Raw genomic sequence first — 22,603 nt, 5'->3', positions numbered from 1 at the left:
CCCCCGGGAGCCGTGTGAGACACTTTTTTTTGTGGAAGGGTGCTTTTTATTTCACGTCTTTTGAACAGAAGCAATGCAACACGCGCTGAGTACAACGATAGAGCTTGAAAGATCAAAGACAATTTTTTATATAACTCCGACTGGATTCGTCTGAAAGAAGAAAGTCATATACACCTAGGATGCATCGGGGGTGAGTAAAACGCAGCCTAATTTTCATTTTGGGGCGAACTAACCCTTTAAGATTGTTGCCTGTCAGAAAATAAAAGGGGCTAAATTTTCCCATATACTTGGTTAATATCATTTTCCACAGTCCTGGTTGCATAAGCATAAAAGTTGTTTTAGTGGTGGATAAAATTATTTACTTTTTCTTTTTTGGTTTAGAATAATGTGCACTTATGAATTGTGCAAAATAAGACCTGATACATTTATTAAGAGACCAAATCTGGTCATTTGTGTCTCCAGAAATGGACATTGTTGTCTTCAAAAGCTGACGTCTTCATTATTTGGGTCTTAATCATTGTACTGTATCTGTAGGGCAAACAGAGCTGTGTTATTTTCTCACAGTTCCTGCATTCGCTTCAGAAGACTGAACATGGTGTCCTGCCCTTGAGGTGGGCATAGTCACTGGAGTGTAAGGAAGCCCACCCTCACTCCTGCCTCTCTGTCCGTGTCCTGATCGCTCCAGTAGGCATACACACTTCCCTTTAATCCTCTACTGTATTACACACCACGTCTGAGCCAAGGACATCCTACCTGCGAGCCAAACGCCTGTCCCTTCATTTTAATTTATGTGGATTATTGTGTCCTCTCTGCGAGTGCGTCTGGTGACTAATGGGTTTCAGCGGGCTTGTATTTCAACACAGCATGGCCGTTTGAATACAGAGCTGCTGAGAAAGTCGCCTGGACCTGCAAGGAGGAAACGTGTCCATGGTCTCGCTTATGTGCTCTTTAAAGAGACAGTTCACCCAGAAATGAAAACTGCCATTTACTCAGTCTCATGTCATTCCAAACCTGTATTTGACTTTCTGTGGAACACAAAATAAGACACTTTGCTGAATTTCCTGGCTAAATGGGGATAGATGCTAAATAAACCGCACCACATTAGCAGTAGTCCATGTGAGTTGTGTGCTATATTTCAAGTCTTTTGTCATACTGTATTTTTGTGTAAGGAACAGGCTGTAACTTATCGAATCTCATTTATATTCATGTGGATTCTAATATAGTGTGCCTAGATGCATTGTGCAAGATTTTATGTCATTGATATTAAACTTCATTGGTTGTTGCATGTCTCTTTTAAATATGCTCAAGTGCAAATAACATTCAAAGGATAAGACTTCCAGCAAATAATGATTTAATCTTTTAAGGTCCAGGTATACTACATTTTCACAGTTGAGTGCGCAAGCTTTTCAAAGTATACTCCATTGACAGTGAGTGTAGAGTAACGTGTTTGGCATGTGTGGATGTGGATTCAAATATGGCATGACAAGATGCCTTTTGCAAGATTTGATGTCAGTGATACGAAATTCCATTGGTTGTCGCATGAAGTGCAAATTACACTTGAGGGCAGGAATTTCAGGGAATAACGACTTAAATTTCAGTGTTTTCCTCACATGAAACTATTGGATGACTTCAGAAGATGTGAAATACCGCTTATGGCTAATATGAACTACTTTTATGCTGTTTTTTTTTCCCCATTTTGGCATCTGATCCAATTCACTTCTATTGTATGGCAAGAAAGCAGCCAGGACTTTTAACAAAAGATCTGCTTTTAAAAGTCATACGGTTTGAAAAGTTATGAAGGTGAATACGTGCATATAGTGCATCACATATGGTAAACATGGAAGCTCGTGTACGTCATATACTAGAACTAACCTTACTGGTTCCCACGCATCACACATGCACGTTTGAGCTTCTGTGTTTACCATATTGGATGTTCCCCATGTATGTGTGATAGAAACCTCTCAGGACTCATTAAAAATATCTTAATTTGTGTTTCAAAGATTCGAACAAAATTCTTAAGGGTTTGGAAAGACTTGAGCACGAGTAAAGATGACAATTTAAATTTTTGGGTGAACTATCCCTTTAATTCTTTGTATGTGTGTGCACCAGTGGCCTGCTCATCAGGGTGAGTCATACTGTGGGGCGGCTGCCACCTGTGATGGTGGGAGATTAGTTACACTGTACATAGCAACGCCCTTTTCATGGTTTACACTCGCCTCCATGGCACCCCCTCTGTCTCTTTTCTGTTCTCTTTTCCTCTCTCACTCTCTCTCTCTCTCTCTCTCTCAGATTCTTTCATTTCACTCTACCGTGCCACACTGATTTGCTCACCACACAAACAGCCACTGAAAAACTGTGCAACAGCAAACCAAAAATACCATGACGAGGGGGAGAATACAATAGCAGCCTGTGTGAGCTTGTTCTTTCAGTACGTGGCTCACAGAAGCTTCCTGATCGTTTGCAGTTGCGGAGCGTGTGTGTGTAACCGCTTGTGTAACCGGCTCTGGAGGAAGCAGGCAGCCTGACCCAGTTCCAGACTCGGGCAGGCCGAGAAACATTACTCATCGGACGGATCAGACTTGTCCTCTGGCACCGCTGATGACACACTCGCTAACAGTCTGACGCTCGGATACAGAGAGACAAGCACAAGAGGGAGCGAGCGAGCAAACAAATGGTCCGCCTCACTTTTTTGTCCTCCTCGCCCTGTTTCTTTGAGCTCTGCGGCAACGGAGGCTTTTCTCTCATTCTGTGTTTCCTGTCAGCCACATAAAATGTCTGACATGTGGCCAGCGTCTAAGAAGCGAAGGTCTCTTTTCAAAGCACGCCTCTTCTTTTAAAGACCACGAGACACATTTGAGAGAAACTTGTGCTTCTTTGTTTTGCTTTTCTTCCTCTTTTTCACTCGCTCATCTGCATCCCACTCGAGTTTCTTTAACTTGAGTGGCGCGTGTCCACCGACTGGGCTCCACCTTTGGCTTGGGCTCATTCTCAAGACCAGCAAAGAGGTAAACACTATCTTGTTTTCCATAAATATGCCATGCTTTACAACTTTGAGACCATACATCCTAGAGACGTAGAGGTAAATGTCTCATGTTGAGCCGGTTACATGAGGGTGGGTTGGACTGTTCATGTCTTCGTCTAACAGGATGTTTATCAACCATCTGCTTGTGTGGTGCAGTCAATCGTGTTATTGTGTCTACAGCTACAGGGCGCTAACTTAACTGGTTGAAAGCACAAGCGCATTTTTAGCCCTGCAAAAGACACAAGCGTTCTCTCTTACGTGCAAAAAAATATCAAGGACAGACCCGAGCATATTGTTGGCCGGCAGAACTGAGATTTAAAGTTGCAGGGGATTTTTCCTGGTTGTACGCTTATTAAATCAGTGGCACGTGGATGACATGTGAGCAACCCAGACAGACGGTGGGTGTCGGAACAGAACTGTAGCTGTGTGGAAACCCCCCGCTTATTTGAGACAGGGATAGATGTTGTGCCTGTTTTTGGGTGGGTGTTGGAACAGGGGTCGTCTAGTGTCGGTTAGGGTGATAGCAGCAGGCAGAGGTGTCTTGTGTTTTGATAGGCCTGTCCGTTCATTCCAGCAAAGTAAGCTGATTATATCGTCCTGTTCTCTCTCTCTGGGGCAAAGTCTGGAGGGGCATTTAATCTTCTTGATCCACTGAGAAGTGTATTGCTTGAAACGGTGTATGCATGTGTGTGTGTTTGAGGGAGGAAGGGCAGGGTTGCACTATGACCCATTTAGCAAACAGCTCGTTCAATGCAGCACTGTGCATAGTGCGGCTGTTTCTAATTATGCCTCTTGTATCCAACAGAAAGAGAGAGGACGAGAGACAGTCTTGTTGCAGAACAGTCATTTTAGAGGGATAGTTCACCCAAGAATGAAAATGGTTATAGTTTACTCGAGATTATTTTGAGCCAGACCTGTATGACTTTATTTCTTCTGTGGAACACAAGGCAGTGTTTTAAGGAATATCCTGAGTGCTCTTTTCCATACAAGGAATGTTGAGGGAGGCTGTCAAGCCACAAGTAAGACAAAATGCACCATAAATGTGGCCCACACAACTTTAATTACAGGCTGTTCCTACATAAAGGTAACAGAAGACTTGGAAAACAGTGACGAGACAGTCTTTGTTGAGGGAACGTTCACCCAAAAATAAAATTGGTCATCATTTATTCAACAGCATTTTGTTCCAAACATGTATGAACCTGTAGAACACAAAAGGCAATGTTTTGAGAAATATCCTGAGTGCTCTTTTTCCATACAAGGATAGTGGAGAGGGAATGTCAAGCCACAAGTAGGACAAAATGCACCATAAAAAGAGGCCTACACAAATGAAATTTCATCTGTTCCTACACAAAGATAACATGGCTTCAGAAGACTTGCAAAACAGTGAGCATGAACTACTTTTATGATGATTTACATTTTACAATAAGGTCCCATTAGTTAATGCATTATGCAAGTTAATGCATGAACTAACAATGAGCAGTTTGTTCCAGTATTTATTCATCTTTGTTAATGTTAGTTAATAAAAATAAAATTTCATTGTTAGTTCATGTTAGCTCAGGTCCATTAAAAAAATATTAACAGATACAATATTTGAGTTTAAGAATGTGTTAGTAAATGTTGAATTTAACATTAACTAAGACTTAAAAATGGTTTAGAAGTATTATTATTAGTTCATGTTAACTAGCGACACATTTATGTGGCCAAGTGTAAATGGAAACGTTTGAACAAATCAGATAGATATCCGATCAGCGAAAACACATGAAATGACCAGGTGTAAACAGACCCTTAGTTAATAGTGAAAATGTGTTCCCTATTCTAAAGTGTTACCGAAAAGAGCAGCTTGAACATTGTTCAAACATCTCCTTTCTTCAAAATGTCTTTTCAAACATCTTTTCAAACCAAAGCAAAAGTCATATCGGTTTGGAACAATGGGAGTGTCAGTAAATGATGACATGGTTTCATTTTTGAAAGAATTATTCCTGTATTTCCTGTCTTATCTTTGTTTTGATTAGGTTACTGTTGTTCAGTTTGGTTGAAATGATTAAATTGTGTTTGCGCTGTTATTGGATGCTACAAGGGAATGTTGGTTGGGTTTCAGTTATTGTGTGTGTGAAGTGGGATGGGTCAGGGGAAAAGTGGGAAAGTACCGTTCCTCCTGTCGGGATGTGTTTTTCTCTGCAGTGTGTGGTGGTTTCTCATGAGTCTGGCTTTTCTCAGGACTGAAGAGGGAATGTGCTGCTTTCTTTGGTCAGGACACACACATACTGCCAGCTTTGTGCCTCCATTTAGAAACACAGTGGACAGGAAGTGGCCATTGAACTAAAGTTGCTCGTTAGAGCCGGCTTGGCTGGGTGTCCCAACCTTCTGCTTAATTTCACTGTTTTATGAGGATGAAGTTCTGCGGTGAGGTTATAAATCTTGTGTACTGCAAAATTACTTGGCATACGGCTCGCTTACTGTCCCTGGGTATGTTCGCAATGTCATACTGCAGTAGTACTCATAACACCAGTTTTTCTTAAAGTTTACAAATCACAGTGTCAAATATGTATGCATGGAATACCAAAATGTGCAGTAAAAATGAACCTTCCCTTTCCAGTCTGACAAATAAAGCAGAAGGGATATCAACCACAATTTTAAATATTTTATTTTGAAGTATTGTTCAGACAATCATGCTGAACCATGTTAATGTCAATACACAACTTTGGATGCCACATAGTAAAATAAACTTGCTGCATAGTGCGGCCATTTGACAATTTTAGTAGGCACAGAAGCAGTACAGTTGCAGTGCATTTTGAACATAGCCTATCTGAGACACGAGAACTGAATTCGTAACAATTGTGATTGAGACATCCTAGGGGGAAACTAGCCCCTTGCAAACACACCGGGTGTTTATGGAACACTGGATATGGCGTCTTCCTCCACAACAGAACTCTGCTGGAGAAACAACAACACTGTCTGCGAGCTATATGATGCAACAAGTCTAGATCAGTGTCAATGTGTTCATCTCACACTTGCAGTGTAGGCAGCTTAGTCATCGATAATGGGAGCAGTCTACTGCTCTCTGAGCAAATGAGGGGTTACTGACACCTCAGGACATGACTGACAGCTAACTAAAGGTCTTAGTTCTCAGTGTGGTGTCATTGCGCTGAGTTACCCAAATGTTACCAACAAGCCACAATGGGTGTTTCATGCAAGCTCAGGCCTGCTCATATGCAAATTGGGAATGTGATGCTATTTGTGGTCGTAACACTATCGTTAAGAGTCCATGTGTTGATTTAAGCAGTCTACCGAATAACTGCTGTCTGCTGTGACTGTTTTTACATTTGAAAAATTTGCAGTTGCAGTTAAATTTATTTTAAGGTGATGTTGTTACAGTGTAATTACACAGATAAGTACTGAACTATATTAATTAACTACATGTACTTACTATAGGGATTTGGTTTTGGGGTAGTTGTTTAATTATGCATAATTTGTTGTTACTATAGTACATGTACTGTAATGTGTAACTACATCAACTTAAATTATTACTGTGTATTTTTATGCAAATATTTTTTTTTAATAAAAATGACAAACAGAATAACTTTGGATGCCACATAGTAAAGTAAACATGCAACATAGTGAGGTCCTCTGACACTTTTAGTAGGCACAAATTAGTAGGCAGTACACATAATACTGCGCAGTAAGCAGCACACTTGTAGTGCGTTTTGAACATACAATAATCAAATTATTACCAGTTGTTACTAATTTGTGATGTTATTTGTGGTCATAACATTACAGTGAAGAGTGTGTATGGTGATTTAAAACTTTTTTGGGTTAAAAATGATCCGAAATCAATATTTGAGCAAGTACATAACCAGCCAGTGTTCGAAACTATCGCCTTACTTTAGTCCGATTCACAACGGTCAGTTTATAATAATGTTTTCTAATTTGAGTGGTACGGGTAGGTTTTCGCAGGAAATTCAAGCATGCTGCTGCGTCATTACGTCATGTCTGTAAACATAAAGAAGTTGTGCCGGCTACTAGGCTATCGCATGTGAGGATCCTGCAGGTGGCAGATCGGTAGCCTTTTCTCACAGCAGCTGGAATAATTAAATGTATCATTTTAATGGGTGATTGTAATTCAGAAAGGATTATGTGTTTATGAAACATATGTGAATGAAATTAAATTATATTCCAGTTTTAAATGTGCTTCTGATTACAGATAACCTGGGATTACACAAGATTTGTATTTTAAAGACAACCAGTTCGAAGGGAGCATAATTTGCTTTTTGGGTTAAAAGAATTTCTTAATATGAAATTCAAGTGGTATGACAATTAGAGATTAGAATGTACAGAAAGTGAAATCTACTCGCTTATACACGCTATACTTTTTTTTACAGTGTATTGAAATAACTGACTGTTTTTACAGATTGTGAGAAATCTGCAGCCCATCGATTTTGTTGATTGTTCATGACTTGAGTGCATGTGCAAAAGAGACAACAGAGAGATGTGTTTATATGAAAGGTTTATTTTAGAAGTGTAAATCCACAGCTAGTCTTTCCCCTGCTGCTGCAGGATCAGGTTCAGAGAGACATGCAGGCAGAAAGACAGTCAGTACAGATCATCTGAGCTCACATCTCAGCAATCAGAATTATTCAGTTAGACTGTGCTATCACAGAGATCTGTGGTTAGACGCTTACATTGTTTACTGGTCTAAAAATTCTTCCAGTTGGTCAGTGTGGTTATGTTTCACTTTCAATGGCTGTTTTAGAGGTATCCAGACATGGGCATGTCTATCTGACCCCTATTGATAGAAATAGAAATGTTAGGTTGTGCAGCCAAAAGTCCAGCACGGATTAAGATCACATGCACATGCTTGTATAAAATGCAGTGACTTTTTTTTGTCTCTCTCTTTCTCTCGCTCTCTTTTATTTTATTTTTTTAAATACTGTTCAGTTATTTATTGTTATTTGTTTCATAATGAGGAAACGGTACAGATTTCTCCCTAACCTTTCTTTCTTTTTTTTTTTTTTTAACTGCAACACTGAAAAAAATGGTGTAGGATTTACATTAAAACTGTTTTCACTCAGAAGTTGCGAGTAAATTTCACAAATTTAATTAAACTTGAAATTTTAAATGAGAAAAACTGAAATAGTATTTTCTTACAAAACATACTCCAACAATCTTTTATTTACAGCTTAAAAAAAACTTTTTTTACAGTGTACAATGATTACAACTGCAACAAAAAGTCTCAAAACACTCGCTTTGAGTATGCAGTCTAAAATGTCACAGCCATTTTTTTTTAAACATAAATGCAGTTTTAACTTCTTAATGACCTCCAGTTCTGCTTGTAGGAATTATGGGAATGTCGTAAATGAGAAACTAAAATGACATCTAAATCCGTAAGCCCCTGGTACATTTGTGGATGTGTTCCCTACTAGCAGACATGAAGAAAATATTGTGATGGTGATCATGTGCAGCTAGTCCCATGACTGCTCTGTCTGAATGTAGTATGAAGCCTGCTTTCCTCCCAGTGACCAGATGGCATGCATTTTCACTCACGCACACACATACTAAGTTCAGTTGCAGTTTTGTAGTCTACTGTGAGGCCGGGCTTGTAATGAATCCAATTACTGTCCACTCAGTCCCGCTCTTGTGTAGTCACACAAGTGCCCATTTAAGCTTCTGCTTCAATTGGAGTCTCAGGAAAGTCCTCCAAACTAAGGTGAAGCTGCAGATGTTTACTGTGCCGTGAGAACGTACTCTCAGAGCCCAAACTGTGTTTTGTTCACACAGGCGCATGGCACTGCCAACACACATTTATGTCCAAACACCTTGCAAAAGTGAATTTTGCATAATAGGTCCCCTTTAATGCATCTATTGCTTGAGTGGCTTTGCGTCCTTTTATTCAGGGTGCCTACTGGTTCCTAAAGTCTTAAATTCAGTTTGATCAAATTTAAGGTCATAAAAAGTCTCAAATATCTTAGATCAGGGTTCCCCAGTAGTCCGTTTTATTCAAACAATTATGAAAATTTTTGCATTTAGATAAAGAAGAACTTTGCCTGTTGAATATTAAAAATCTGGATCTCCATGTCTGCCATGCAAATCAACTGTTCCTGCTCATTCCCAGACTGGATCTCTTCTCTCCACTTTCCCTAATTGCAGATTCAAAATTAAAGCAAACTTGTACGTTAAAACTGTGAACTCACTGCGAACCAACATGTGTATTCCATAACAAAGATATCAGTCACTCACTCACTCAAAACTGTTCAGTCCATTCACATTTGAATCATCTATTTTCCGTGTCCACTTTTCTACACACTCGCCATGTTTTGCTGTCACATCGTATCTAGGACACGACAAAGCATTGCAAATCATTTGAATGTTGTGTCAGTACGTTATAAATAGAACGAGTCAGCAGTTTACTGTCGGGGATTTGTCGTGTCGTGTCGCGCCGCAAGACAGCATCACTGATTATAACTGTCAGACTCTGTTCTATGTTTTGTGTGTGTCCTGCTCCCCATGTGCCTTCCCATGCCCATATTTGGTTTGTTTCCTGTTCCTGTCCTGATTTAAGTTGATTTCTTCCCAGGTGTTTCCCATGTTTAATTTCCATTGCTCCCAGGTGTGTCTCGTCATCCCCTCCTCCTGTGTGTGTATATAAAGTGTTCCCAGTCCCTAGTGCTCTGTCGGATGTTATACGTCTTCCTGTGATAGTCTTCCTGAGTTCGTCTCCCTTGGTTCCTTGAAATAAAGTCCGTGATAAATAAATAGAACGAGTCAGCAGTTTACTGTCGGGGATTTGTCGTGTCGTGTCGCGCCGCAAGACAGCATCACTGATTATAACTGTCAGACTCTGTTCTATGTTTTGTGTGTGTCCTGCTCCCCATGTGCCTTCCCATGCCCATATTTGGTTTGTTTCCTGTTCCTGTCCTGATTTAAGTTGATTTCTTCCCAGGTGTTTCCCATGTTTAATTTCCATTGCTCCCAGGTGTGTCTCGTCATCCCCTCCTCCTGTGTGTGTATATAAAGTGTTCCCAGTCCCTAGTGCTCGGTCGGATGTTATACGTCTTCCTGTGATAGTCTTCCTGAGTTCGTCTCCCTTGGTTCCTTGAAATAAAGTCCGTGATAAAGTATTCTCCAGCGTCTCCTCGTCCCTCGTGTGTGTGCACCCGTGACAATAACGAGTTCTTGTATTTTATTGCGTCGCGCCGCGCCACTCACGTCTGGTGTAGACACGATGTAAGTTAATGTAGCTTTCTGATGCTGTGTTTGAATTTTCATGCCACATTATTTGAAATTAGTGCGGGCCAAACTTTTTTCTCTCACGGGCCGCCTATTGAGGAACCCTGTCTTAGATGGTATAACAAAAAAAGTTTTAATTAGCATTTTAAGAGGTCTGAAATTTGGGACCAGAAAAACATTAATTGTGATTCGACCTAATGTGATTATTAAACTTCAAAACACATTGATTTAATTTAATAAATGTGAGTGCTGCATATTCCATATGCTCACGGTTTCATTTGCATTCATAATCAGTAAATATAGTACATTTATGCAAAAAATTGCTTATGATCTGCTGTTGATGAATTTTGACATTTAATTCAACTTAAACTCTTGGAGCTTTTCTCTGGGCTGCCCCGTCACAGGAAGCACTAAGAACTTCATTAAACACATTCAATATGTAGATTTTACTAGTATCGGCACAATAGTCTGTTTATTACTTTTAACAAATTATTATTATACTGTATCAGCAAAAATCCAATATCATTCAACCTCTTTGTATGTATCAATATATTAGTACATAACCCAATTACAGTACATATGTAACTATCTAATAAAACATGTCTTGAGTAATTTATACTTGAATTTACCCAGTTTTGCAGTTGAATGTGAGCCCCAGTCTTAATTAAGTAAAAGAATATCCGAATATAAGGATTATCCGTTTTCATAATCCTTTTTCTTGGTTTTCTTGGTTCACCCTGTTCATACTTTACCTGGGTTAGCAATTCATTTTTGGTACTCAGGTTTCAAGAACTCACAGTGTACGTTTTTGCATATGTACAAAGTTCCTGTAATAACATTGTTCGAATCACAAAAAAAAAATTTCACAAAAAAAAAAAAATTGAAACCTGTAGGTGTTTTCTCTGTCACAGTTCCTCATTTTCAGCTGTTCCCTCGGATGCTGAAACTAAACACAGCACATGAAAGTTTATGTGACTGTATAAATCATGTGAATACTCAATGACGTTTGCACTGAGGTAGTGTATGATTGGTGGCATGTTGGTAAACAGTTCTCTGTTATATTCTAGCAAATTAACAGTAACCCCTATGTAAATACGGTGCTGACCCCCATTCAAATGTTTTTTTTACCCAGCATAAAACTCAGTGTGAAGGCCTTTAATAGTCAGTCACATGAAGCATGTTTGCATATGTGTATGTACTGTTTAGGTAGGATGGATGTGAAAAGGGATGCATCAAACTTATTTGTGTTCCATTTGAGCCGTCATGCATGACACACTTGTTTATTTTAGCTTCTGTCACCCAGATTATTGACTAAGGAGTGTTTTCTGTGCTTACAGACGTTCAAGCCTCTGGTAGGGAAGACAGTATTAGGGTCCATCTCAGCCATCGAGTTCTTCTCTGACAAACACCTGGACTTCCTGACGGATGAAGGAGCCTGTCAGCCCTATCAGGTGAGAGTCTCTCCGTCTCATTTGCTTTGCATTCTCTCTCATGTATCTCTGCAGTATTTTGAAGTTACATTAGGCTGTTTACACCAAGCTAAAAGGTGACTCGCATTTCTGCCTGTGTGGCCTTGTTCGTTTACGAATTTTGGCTTCCAAGATGAATCTTCTGGTTAAAGACCCTCAGGTTGTGCATCCTTTCCGTGCGTTCCTCCAAATCTGTTGCTAGTATTCCCCTGCCATCTGAGTATGTTCCCTCCAGCTTCAACTAATGGGCCCTGCTAGGTGGATGGGTATACAAGCTGGTCAGCTACATGAGTTTGCCTCCGTGGGCGCTTCATGCTCAGATCGCTAATAAGGACAACAAACAGCCTCTTCTATTGTTCTGTGCTAAGCCACTCTCATAAACAGCTTAATTAATCTAGCTTAGATAAAACACACAGTTGCAGAGAGAGAGGCTCTGAAAACAAACACACATGACAGATGGGAGGAGATGCTCTCCACTGCTGGATTCATATTCACGACATGTTTTATCCCCAGTGTTGCAGGCTCACCTCCATCCTGCACGATGGATAATGAAAAGCCATCTGCCAGCAAATTATCGACCGCTCTCTCCCCTGAACCCAAACCTGGGCATAGCATGTTTGGGGAAATTGTGATAAATTTAAAAGCGGGTCAGTTGTGGTTTACTGTGGAGTGTGGACATTCTTTAATTGCATTGGAATGCCTGTGTTCATGTTTCTGTAGCTGAAAGATCTAGTGTAGATCTATGGGGATGATTGTGGTTAATCTCAGGAAGTAGAAAAGAAGAAAATACATGCTGATGGGTTTTTAGGTTTGCAGTAAATGTAGCAAGTATATCAATAATGTGACTGAATCAGAAGCTCTGTTCCAGAACGTTTGTAGGGACGTGGTGCTGAGCTTATAATGCAAAGCTTGTTCTAGTAGGCAGGGAAAAAAAAGATACCTTTTAAGATAACTCAATGCATACCTACATATTTCCACTAAAATCTCAGTGCTGTGTGAGCTTCTGGTATAGTATTTTTTCATGGCAAACTGTGGTGGCCAACTCCTTCTGTCATATTACTAATTACTATCGATCACAGCAAATTATATTATTTTATAATATTGTATGTTTATATATATTAAGAACTACAGGGGTGCTATAACATGCATTAAAATAAACTGTCAGATTCTCCGGTCAGTTTTTCTATCAGGTTGACGTTTGTAATCGTGGTGCAAAAATATAAAGAGAATCTCTGACAGCTGTTTTCTAATGTCAAAAGCTATTTGTATAGCGCTTGTTCATGTTGCGATCCATGTTGAGTATTTCATATCAGTCGCTTATGAGATTCCTATGTAATTAGGTTGCTACTTTAGAGCTTATGTAGACATTGCATGAGTGTGTTTCACTCCCAGGTGAAACTGAGGTTATGGTGCTACAGTCACAGACAGGACACTCTTACACTCAACCGTTTGTACACCACAGCATGTCAAGAGGAAGCAGGCAGGTATTTGTTCATCTTTACAGCGCCACTCACAGCCAAGAAATTTCCTCAAAAGGAGTATTCCTCCTGCGTCTGTGACTCTCACGGGACCCTGTCACATTCCAACACATCATCGCGTTGTGGAAACAAAAATCCTGCCCCCTTTCAAAAATCCGAAGTCTGACCTCAGAAGTGCTTGGAAACTTGTTTGCTTGCTGGAGTGTGATGAGCTGGCTTGCTCACATCCTGTCTTGGCCTCTTTTCTCCTTCACGGATTTTTTCCACACTGCAGCCCGATTCAGGGACAGAGGGAGGAGGGGCTGGAGCCCAGGAATCTGTTTGGTATAATCGCAACAATTGAGGCTCTGTGTGCGAGGCCAGCCGGCGAGAGTGAGAGAGAAACAGAAAACAGGAGTGCTGTTATGGTGTGCATTACTGGAAGAGACGTCTACACGCTTGTGACTTACACTCATTATTCTCTGTGGGCTACATTACTGAGCAGGGATTGGATCTGGGCATGCATTTGCATTCGTTTATCCTTGAGTGGGATAGAAGAGGAGGAATTTGACCTCTGGCCTCAATGTGGCCGCGTAGAGGACTTGAGAACTCTGTGTAACAGTGAAACATGTTCTTGTTTACTGTCATGACAGTTAAGGTACATTCACACTGACAGCCATTAAATCGCTGGAGGTCACCAAGTGGCTGTGCTGATGGTCTCTAATAGCTGTATCCAAGCTTATCAGTACTAGATGGATTCTCTGGACGTTTATCCACATTTTCTAAGCTGATTTTAGGGCAAATTCTGCAGAAATTGACATAATAACAACATAATATTATAGTATTAAAACAATAATATTAGTTAAAATATTTAGTGGTTGACCAATGTGGATTTTTTTTATGCAGATATCTAGAGAACTGGTATCACCTGTCAGTCTTCAATGAATAAACAGCTGGCAGTATGTTCTATGCTTGATGGCCTGTTCCGTGTTTCACCTTAGATCACCAACTTTAATTAAAAACAAATTACTTCTACTTGCTTTTTGGCTGCAAATCGCTGTCAGTGTCAACAGCCCTTTAGTGTTACGCCCTCTGTGCTGAGTAGTGGGATTGTTTTTACAGCTTGCATATGAAGCATGCAGAGATGCCTGTGATTTCTCTTCTCTGTTGCACATCACAATATCCCCCACTCCATAATGCTCTAACATTTGTGTGAAATTGCATTCACGGATACTATTCAACAAAACAGAGCATACATCACACTTGCATACTCTCTTTTAATGAAGAACCATATATCACACACATACACATGGCTCAGCCACCCTCCCCCATATGCTTACACACATTCACACACAGACAGCTACCGTTTTAGCATGTGTATCTATACACAGGAATGCAGCACTCCCTGAATGATTTAATCCACAACGTAAAGAATTACTCACTGTAACTGCGCTTAATAAATTACCTCAAGAACATCCTGCTTGACATGACACAAACCCATATGAAAGACACAATCAGCGCACACACACTTGTATTACCCCAGCAACAAGCTTTTTTCACACACATCACGTATGTAGTATTGCCATAGCAACAGGAGTTCACACGTCATCTGCTCCTCAACAAAAGCTTTTATGTTTCTACACCCATTTTTGGTTTTCCCACTGCCGCAGCGGTTAATTGCACTGATATTTATGCCGCTGTTATAAGATGTCACCATTAATGCTATAATAACGTTATTATGGTATCTTTCTTCATGTCATTCCAGCTTTCTGCAAAATGAATCATCCTCTGAATGCATCATCTCTGTGAAAAGCATTTGTAGAGCACTGGAAGGAACATCCTGTCTCTGTGTGCCCATTTGTTGTTTACACCTCTGACTGATGCAAGTATTGTGTCAGCTCCCCACGCTGCCCACTACCATGGCAACACTCCGCCTGCATGTTCCCTTTCCCATCTTCCATCCGAACAACATACTTTTTTAGCATCGGTCCATCCTCATATACACCTAGAGTTGTGCAGTATCATTATCTCTGTAAAAACCTGTTTGTGATTTGAAGCAGCGTCCTTTGTGCTAGACAGGATAGATGAGGTGAATTTGTGGTTGCCCATGCGTGTCTTGACCATTTCAAACATCATAGACGGTGTTTAAAAGTGCTCATGGAAGAGATGAGTTTTCAGTTGTTTCTTGAAGATTGTGAGGGATTCGGTTGTTCGAATGTAGTTAGGTAGGTCATTCCACCAACAGGGTATTTCAAACATTATAGACAGGATTTAAAAGTACCTATTAGTGTACTCCATTTCCTGTCCTAAAACAACATTTCTGGAAGCAAAACTGTGCAAATGTACCAGCATCTGCTGGAGAAAAAGTGTTTGTGCAACTACAAGGACCTATACCAGTGTTTCCCACAGACTTACACTCTATGTGTAGCGGCACTTCCCCTGGGGAAAATATAGGCTATATATAAAACAGCAGACGTGCTGATTGATTGAAAATGCAAATTAATTCTCTGCCAGCAGGAGGTGCTTTTGGAGCGGCAGAAATGGCGGTTTCCCCGGTAATGGCTGTAATCAAAGCAGCGCTCCGCTCATAAACACTACTTTAACGGGCATTATAGGAAAGATTAAATGAAAATGACATGGAAACTTTTCTAAAGACAGTTCCAATTCCTTTCAAAGATACATTAATATAAAAACACCCACGCATGCAGTGCTCATGTTTATTCAACGAAGTCAAAGCCTTTTGGAAAATCTATTTGTGGCGGTCAGTTTTGATATTGTGGCGGGCCGCCACAAATAAATCTGTATACATCAGTATGATATGATTGTTCGAAATTTTTAATAGAATTAATGGAATTTAATAGAATGTGGCCTGGTCTTTTTGTTATACATGGTTCTGTAAATTTGGCCTGTGTCACTTTGACACGTGCTCCGAGCTCGGGTTGTGAATCTTCAGAGGACAGGACGACATTAACGCAGGAGCTGTGCTTTTCAGAGAGGGACAGATCAGGAACACGTCTGCCCTTTGTGTGCACAGAGAAAAAGAGTGACGGAGAGAGACAAGTGAAGGAAGTAGAGGAATGCTAATAGGAGCTCTCAGCTGCAAATGTACCAGCATCTGCTGGCGAAAAAGTGTTTGTGCAACTACAAGGACCTATACCAGTGTTTCCCACAGACTTACACTCTATGTGTAGCGGCACTTCCCCTGGGGAAAATATAGGCTATATATAAAACAGCAGACGTGCTGATTGATTGAAAATGCAAATTAATTCTCTGCCAGCAGGAGGTGCTTTTGGAGCGGCAGAAATGGCGGTTTCCCCGGTAATGGCTGTAATCAAAGCAGCGCTCCGCTCATAAACACTACTTTAACGGGCATTATAGGAAAGATTAAATGAAAATGACATGGAAACTTTTCTAAAGACAGTTCCAATTCCTTTCAAAGATACATTAATATAAAAACACCCACGCATGCAGTGCTCATGTTTATTCAACGAAGTCAAAGCCTTTTGGAAAATCTATTTGTGGCGGTCAGTTTTGATATTGTGGCGGGCCTCCACAAATAAATCTGTATACATCAGTATGATATGATTGTTCGAAATTTTTAATAGAATTAATGGAATTTAATAGAATGTGGCCTGGTCTTTTTGTTATACATGGTTCTGTAAATTTGGCCTGTGTCACTTTGACACGTGCTCCGAGCTCGGGTTGTGAATCTTCAGAGGACAGGACGACATTAACGCAGGAGCTGTGCTTTTCAGAGAGGGACAGATCAGGAACACGTCTGCCCTTTGTGTGCACAGAGAAAAAGAGTGACGGAGAGAGACAAGTGAAGGAAGTAGAGGAATGCTAATAGGAGCTCTCAGTCATGTGGAGCGGGACGGTAATGGGACTTCATTCATTCTTAATGAACACATTGTTAATTTCACTGACGTACAGTAACGGCCTGAGCTGCACCCTCTATGATGACTAGACTAGATATTGATTTGAATTTGGCACATTAGAGACTGTTTTTTATAACATCACATGCGTCTTCATTTTAAACCTGCTTTTCTGACTATGTTGGAGTTTTACGTGTGGTTTTATTGAGTACTTGTGGTTATTTGTGGTTAACTCGAATCTAAACACATTTCCTGCAGCAAATTGTTTCACTCAAAGAGAAAATGTACAGAATATATTTGATGTTTATTACACAGTAATGTGGTCCACAATTTTGGACCAGTAGAATTTTACTTTGGGCGGAGCTATTTAGCATGCAGCTACAGAAGGGAACAAAAAATGTTCTATCATGGTTGTTGAGGACAAAAACTCATTTACATGGAAAAGACAGCTTGCTGTGCCTGGTTAAGGACACAACATAAAATAACGGTCACATTTACCATTGTTCAGCAAAGTTTTGTGAAATCCAATCATTTTAATAGGAATCCACGCAAGGCAAAAGATTTCTGTACACAAATTTCGCAAGTGGTTTAAGTTTGTCAAGCTTATTTGCTGCATTAACAACTGGGAAGCTTGGTTAGGACACGATTTAATGCTGTATCTACACTGCAAACAAGTTACACATTGTAAACTTTAAAATTGAAGTGTTTTAGTTTTGTTTATTAATCTTATATAAGTCCTTGCACATGATCACAGGCTTGATTGTTATCATTCATGCAGAATGGTTTTTAGGCTTTATATAAAACACTAACCAGCAGCTGACATGGGTTATCCATCTATAGCTGTCAGAAGTAATTGCACAGTGGAAGGAAACATTTTATAGTTGAATTTGTACCACCTCTCTCTCTAGTCCATGTGAAATCCCAGTCTCATCCAATCAGCATCAGCTTGTCAACAAACACAGATGGTGCACAGACATGTTTTCTGGACCTAATTAGGAACCACGGTGTCATTTTACGGGTAGCACCCTATAGCACGTTCTTACGGATCTGCACGGCACTGAACCGTGGTGAAGAGTGCTATTTATTCAGTGACAGACACACTTCTGTAACTTATGCCTGTCTGGGACAGCATATATGAATGAAGCATGTCACATGGACAATCTGAATAAGATGTCTCTGAAACGTGATTCCTTTGGAGAGCCAGGGAACAGTATGGAACACTTCTGAGCAGCTGTTGGATGGTGAGAGGCTGTTTTTCGGGAACATGGAGACGGGCTAGAGAAAGAGTGCGAGCACCACGCCCAGCCCTTGTTTCCAGGCTCCAGGCCGCTGGACGGAGAGCAAGAAGGGGGAAGGAAGCTGTTTTTATCTGGGTCAGAGTTTGGATCTGGAAACACTTTTCTATTTCCCCAGTGCCGAGCACCACCCTGCTTTCGCAGTGTCTTCCACCGCAGCACCATGTAGAAAATCCTGGAACATATTGCTGTTAAAGTGATGGATGGCAGCCCGGTGCGGAATGAGGTGGGGGATGGAAAGAAGTGCATCTGCTCCGTCCTTCACGAGGGTGTGTGTGCATAGGAGGAGGATAAGATGAGATTACAGCTGAAGTCCTGCTGCAGGTGCTCGACCAGACTGTAGGAATGAGATCATGTCTCTCTCGTCGATTTAAATTTCATTGTCCTTATTCACAGCATTCGTCATTTGTTTGATGGTGAGCAACTTTGCATTCCTGCAAGCGTGCGTTGCTCTGATAGGAAACATTTGAACATGGAATATTATTTGTTTTATTCGGATGCCCCTCTTTCTGTCGTTGAGTAGAAGAGCTTATAAGCTGCAGGCCAGTAAATAAATCATGTGTCCTGCAATGCTCTTGTTTTAAAATAGAAACTGGAATAAAGGCGTGTATATGTGTGTCTGAGTAATGCGATGGTTGTCACTAGGGAAAGGACGATATGACCGTTTATATTCGCCAAGGATTAGACACACTGGCCATTCAACACTGTCTTTTTAAGACAAACCACAGCACCTCTTCCCAAACTCCATGTAATCTTGATCAGATGCAAAGATGTTACTTCATTGGCTCATTTTTGCTAGTTCCACTTTTAAATTACAGATCTGATCCAACATTTGTTATGAGCAACAGTGCAAGAAATCATAGATGGCTTATTTCATGGCAAAAAAACAAAAAACCGGGATATGACATTGCAACCTTGAGCACATTAACATTTGACCACCAATATCTACATATCTTTACCTACCAGTATTGACATGCCCTGATAAACTTAAGTGTGAACCTTATACTGGTACACAGAAATTAGCCAATCAAAACAGAGGTCATTTACATATAGAACTCTTAAAGGAACAGTGCTATCAGAAACTGCTGGTTTAATTCTTAAGGTGCAGTCACATTTACCATTGTTTAGCGAAGTTTGATTTCTCCTCACAGATTTCACTCAAGTTCAAGTTTAAAAGTAAAGAAGTAAAATTCTACTCATTGATTGAATATGGCTCCATTGAAGTACCTGATTTTCTGATCTGAGATGTGTTGTCATTCACCCTTGCCAGCAATCACATGGCAGCAGTGTGGGCTTTTGTTTACACTGTGTGTATATGTGTGTGTGTCAGCAGCGGGGTATTTCCAGGACTCAGTTCATGTGTTCATCAGGCCTGCTGTGTGATTGTGTAAATAACTGGAGCTCCTGTCAGCCCCTCGCCCTCTCTCCACTCCTCATCACCATCAACAATTAATGGAAGTGCAGGGCGGATATCCCTCACACACACACACACACACACACACACACACACACACACATCTGCTTGACTGCTGGGCTCCCGCAAAGCGGAAATGTAGTGTTGCCGTGCATGAGGAGGTGTGAGAGCTTTCCTGTGCTTGTTTAAATTTCTGTGGGTCACTGGCATTCATCAGATTGTTCAAATATCTCTGTGACTGGAAACGTTTTAGTGGTGATTGCAAAGCCTATTGCTGTTGCTCATGCTAAGGCTTAGGGGATCACTAACCTTACGGATAACGCTTTGTGGCATATCTTGCCCTGCACCGTTTGGGCCACAAACCTCAACACCTCAAATCAGGAAGTTTGCTGAGGAGTGGCTGTCATTGTAAGCAGTTAGACTTAAGATTAATCTCAGACTTTGGGTGAAATTTTGCAGGTAAAATAGGTCCAATGTTAGTAGCATCACTCACAGAGACCAAGCAACTTTTTGCTGGTTAACATGGCGAATTTGTGTGACCAACTATGTGGAGAATTTTTGCACCCTCTTTTGAAACTCCAGGTTGATTGAGTGACCTTCAACACTGATCTGACTTTGCATTGCGTCCTTATAGTTTTGGAAGTTTTATGCTGACGTTTTGTGTTTATTTGTTTTCTGCAGGATGAGTTGGACAGTTTATGTCCTGTTTTTAGGGACTATCCACATCTCCATGAAGAAGTGAAAGCGTGGGTGAAAGACCAAAAAGTTCAGGAAATTTTTATGCAAGGTAAGGTGGTCACATTTCATCAGTTATTCTAAATGGGCAGTTGCAACTTTTTTTTCTAAATCTTGTGCTATTTAGATGATACAGCATCAGTAATTTGAGCCCACCATCCTGCTTTTTGTGTTGAAAAGTCAACATGAACTCAATTACCCTTTTTACTTGCTTAAAGTGATCTCACGTTATGTCATGTGAGATTAAATGATGATTCACCTTCAAAAATATTTAACAATGAGGGGAGTAGTTTTTCCCAAACCAGCTGCCAACTCGCATTCAGTTCTAGCTCCTCTCTGGTGCAGAATGCCCAATTTCTAGGATCCAAAATAGAAAAGTCCCTTCCTTTTCATTTGGAAATGTGTGACATTACAGAAGTAAAATGAGTGTTAAAAACAAAAAAACAACTACAACAAAACCTGATGTGGTTTAAAAATTGAAAAATGTTTAAAAATGACAGACTGCTCACTGTACCTGGCTGATTCAGGCAGAGGGTGTTGTTTTGGTCTTGGCAGAAGGTCTTGTTTACAAAGTCCATAAAAAAATTCCAGGCCCACAATTAGTGATAATTGTTGAACTTGGCAGTTGACAAGGGCAGAATGGAAAGTATCTCAAAGCCAAAGGATTTGGTGGGGAAACAGAGAACAAAAAGGAAAATAAAAACTGTCTGGTTTTATGCAGACGTTGCCCCATGGTTTATGTGCATGTGCAAATGTGTGTGAGGGAGATGCATTTTGGGTTGCTGTAGGCACAAGGACAGTGAAGGGTTAGCTGATCTAGCAGGGCATATGAGTGGTGTGTTCAGGAGTAATTAATGGGAATGATCTGCCCTGCACTAATGAGCTCCAGTCAGTTTGGACACCTGCCAGCATTCACTGCAGCTAACAGCATATCACAGATACAAGGATTGATGTGTCATTCCCTGAGGTAAAGTTCACCCAGAATGAACAAAAGGAGAGCTTTGCAGAATGCTCACATTTTTTCATGCAATGACAGTAGACAGTGACCAAGTGCTATAGAGCTGTAAAAAGAACAAAAAAAATAAATAAAAGTAGTCCATATTACTCCTGCTCTATTTTTTTTAATAAATTTAAAATTAATGAAAAGCATCATGCTATGTTTGATATGCCAAACTGAAGTTTTGGCACTCTGAACATTCTGCCTTAGCCTGTTATTAATGCTGTGTATGGTTTTATTGGATGTGTGTTTTTGAAAGTGTTTCTGGTTCTTGATATTTTCAGGTCCCTATTCATTGAATGGCTACCGTGTGCGAGTTTACAGACAAGACTCAGCCACCCAGTGGTTCACGGGCATCATCACCCACCACGATCTCTTTAGCCGCACTATGGTTGTCATGAACGACCAGGTATCTGATGCCTGATTCAGTGTTTTAGTTCTGAAAAATGTTATGCTTTTTCAAGTGTCTTCTTTGTAAAGTGGTAACTACATAATAAAAAAGGAGACAAATTATTATTTTATTATTGTGTTTTATTAAATCATTGTATTGTAAAAATATTATTTTATTACGCAAATGCATTATTATTATTTTTATTATTATATACAAATAAGACATTATTTTAAACAAATACACAATCAATATTGTAATTGTTAATAATAGTATTTATCATAAAACTGAAAATGAATGTGTTGAATTGTAATGATTTTACTGCAGGCCTTTTGTGGTTCATTTGTTTAAAGCAAACAAAAACAATTACTGTCTCTTCTGTCTCTGTGTACAGGTACTAGAGCCTCAGAACGTTGACCCCTCCATGATACAGATGACCTTTCTGGATGATGTGGTCCATTCTTTACTAAAAGGAGAGAACATCGGTATCACGTCACGACGCAGGTCTCGCTCTAGCCAGAATAGCAACACTGCCCATGTGAGTGTAACCTACAAGAGCACACACATATCTCACATGCCTATATGTGCTTTTGTTGCTAGATGCGCACCTGCCTTCCTGGATCAACGTTGTATTCACTTTAATATGCCAACTTGTATTTCTGTCTTGTGCATGTCTGTCCAAGTGTCTGTTTGTCCTTATTGCTGGATGTGGTGTCTGTAGCTAGCT

General features: G+C 40.3%; 1 protein-coding gene across 1 annotated transcript in view; it reads left to right on the top strand.

Annotated features, from left to right (window-relative positions):
- LOC107739059 (probable JmjC domain-containing histone demethylation protein 2C) overlaps positions 1–22,603 on the top strand; it is a gene marked incomplete at its 5' end in the record, with an annotated part of 156,955 nt that overhangs the window by 108,460 nt on the left and 25,892 nt on the right. The window contains 4 exons of the mRNA XM_016551034.1: positions 11,584–11,697; positions 20,438–20,543; positions 21,773–21,897; positions 22,271–22,414. Coding sequence (XP_016406520.1) covers positions 11,584–11,697; positions 20,438–20,543; positions 21,773–21,897; positions 22,271–22,414 — 489 coding nt within the window. The remainder of the gene's footprint in view (positions 1–11,583; positions 11,698–20,437; positions 20,544–21,772; positions 21,898–22,270; positions 22,415–22,603) is intronic.

This window comes from Sinocyclocheilus rhinocerous, unplaced genomic scaffold, assembly GCF_001515625.1.
Source record: "Sinocyclocheilus rhinocerous isolate Xijiao unplaced genomic scaffold, SAMN03320098_v1.1 scaffold1066, whole genome shotgun sequence".
NCBI lineage: Eukaryota > Metazoa > Chordata > Actinopteri > Cypriniformes > Cyprinidae > Sinocyclocheilus > Sinocyclocheilus rhinocerous.
Note: the sequence above shows the minus strand (reverse complement) of the source record. Positions and strands in the feature narration are given on the sequence as shown.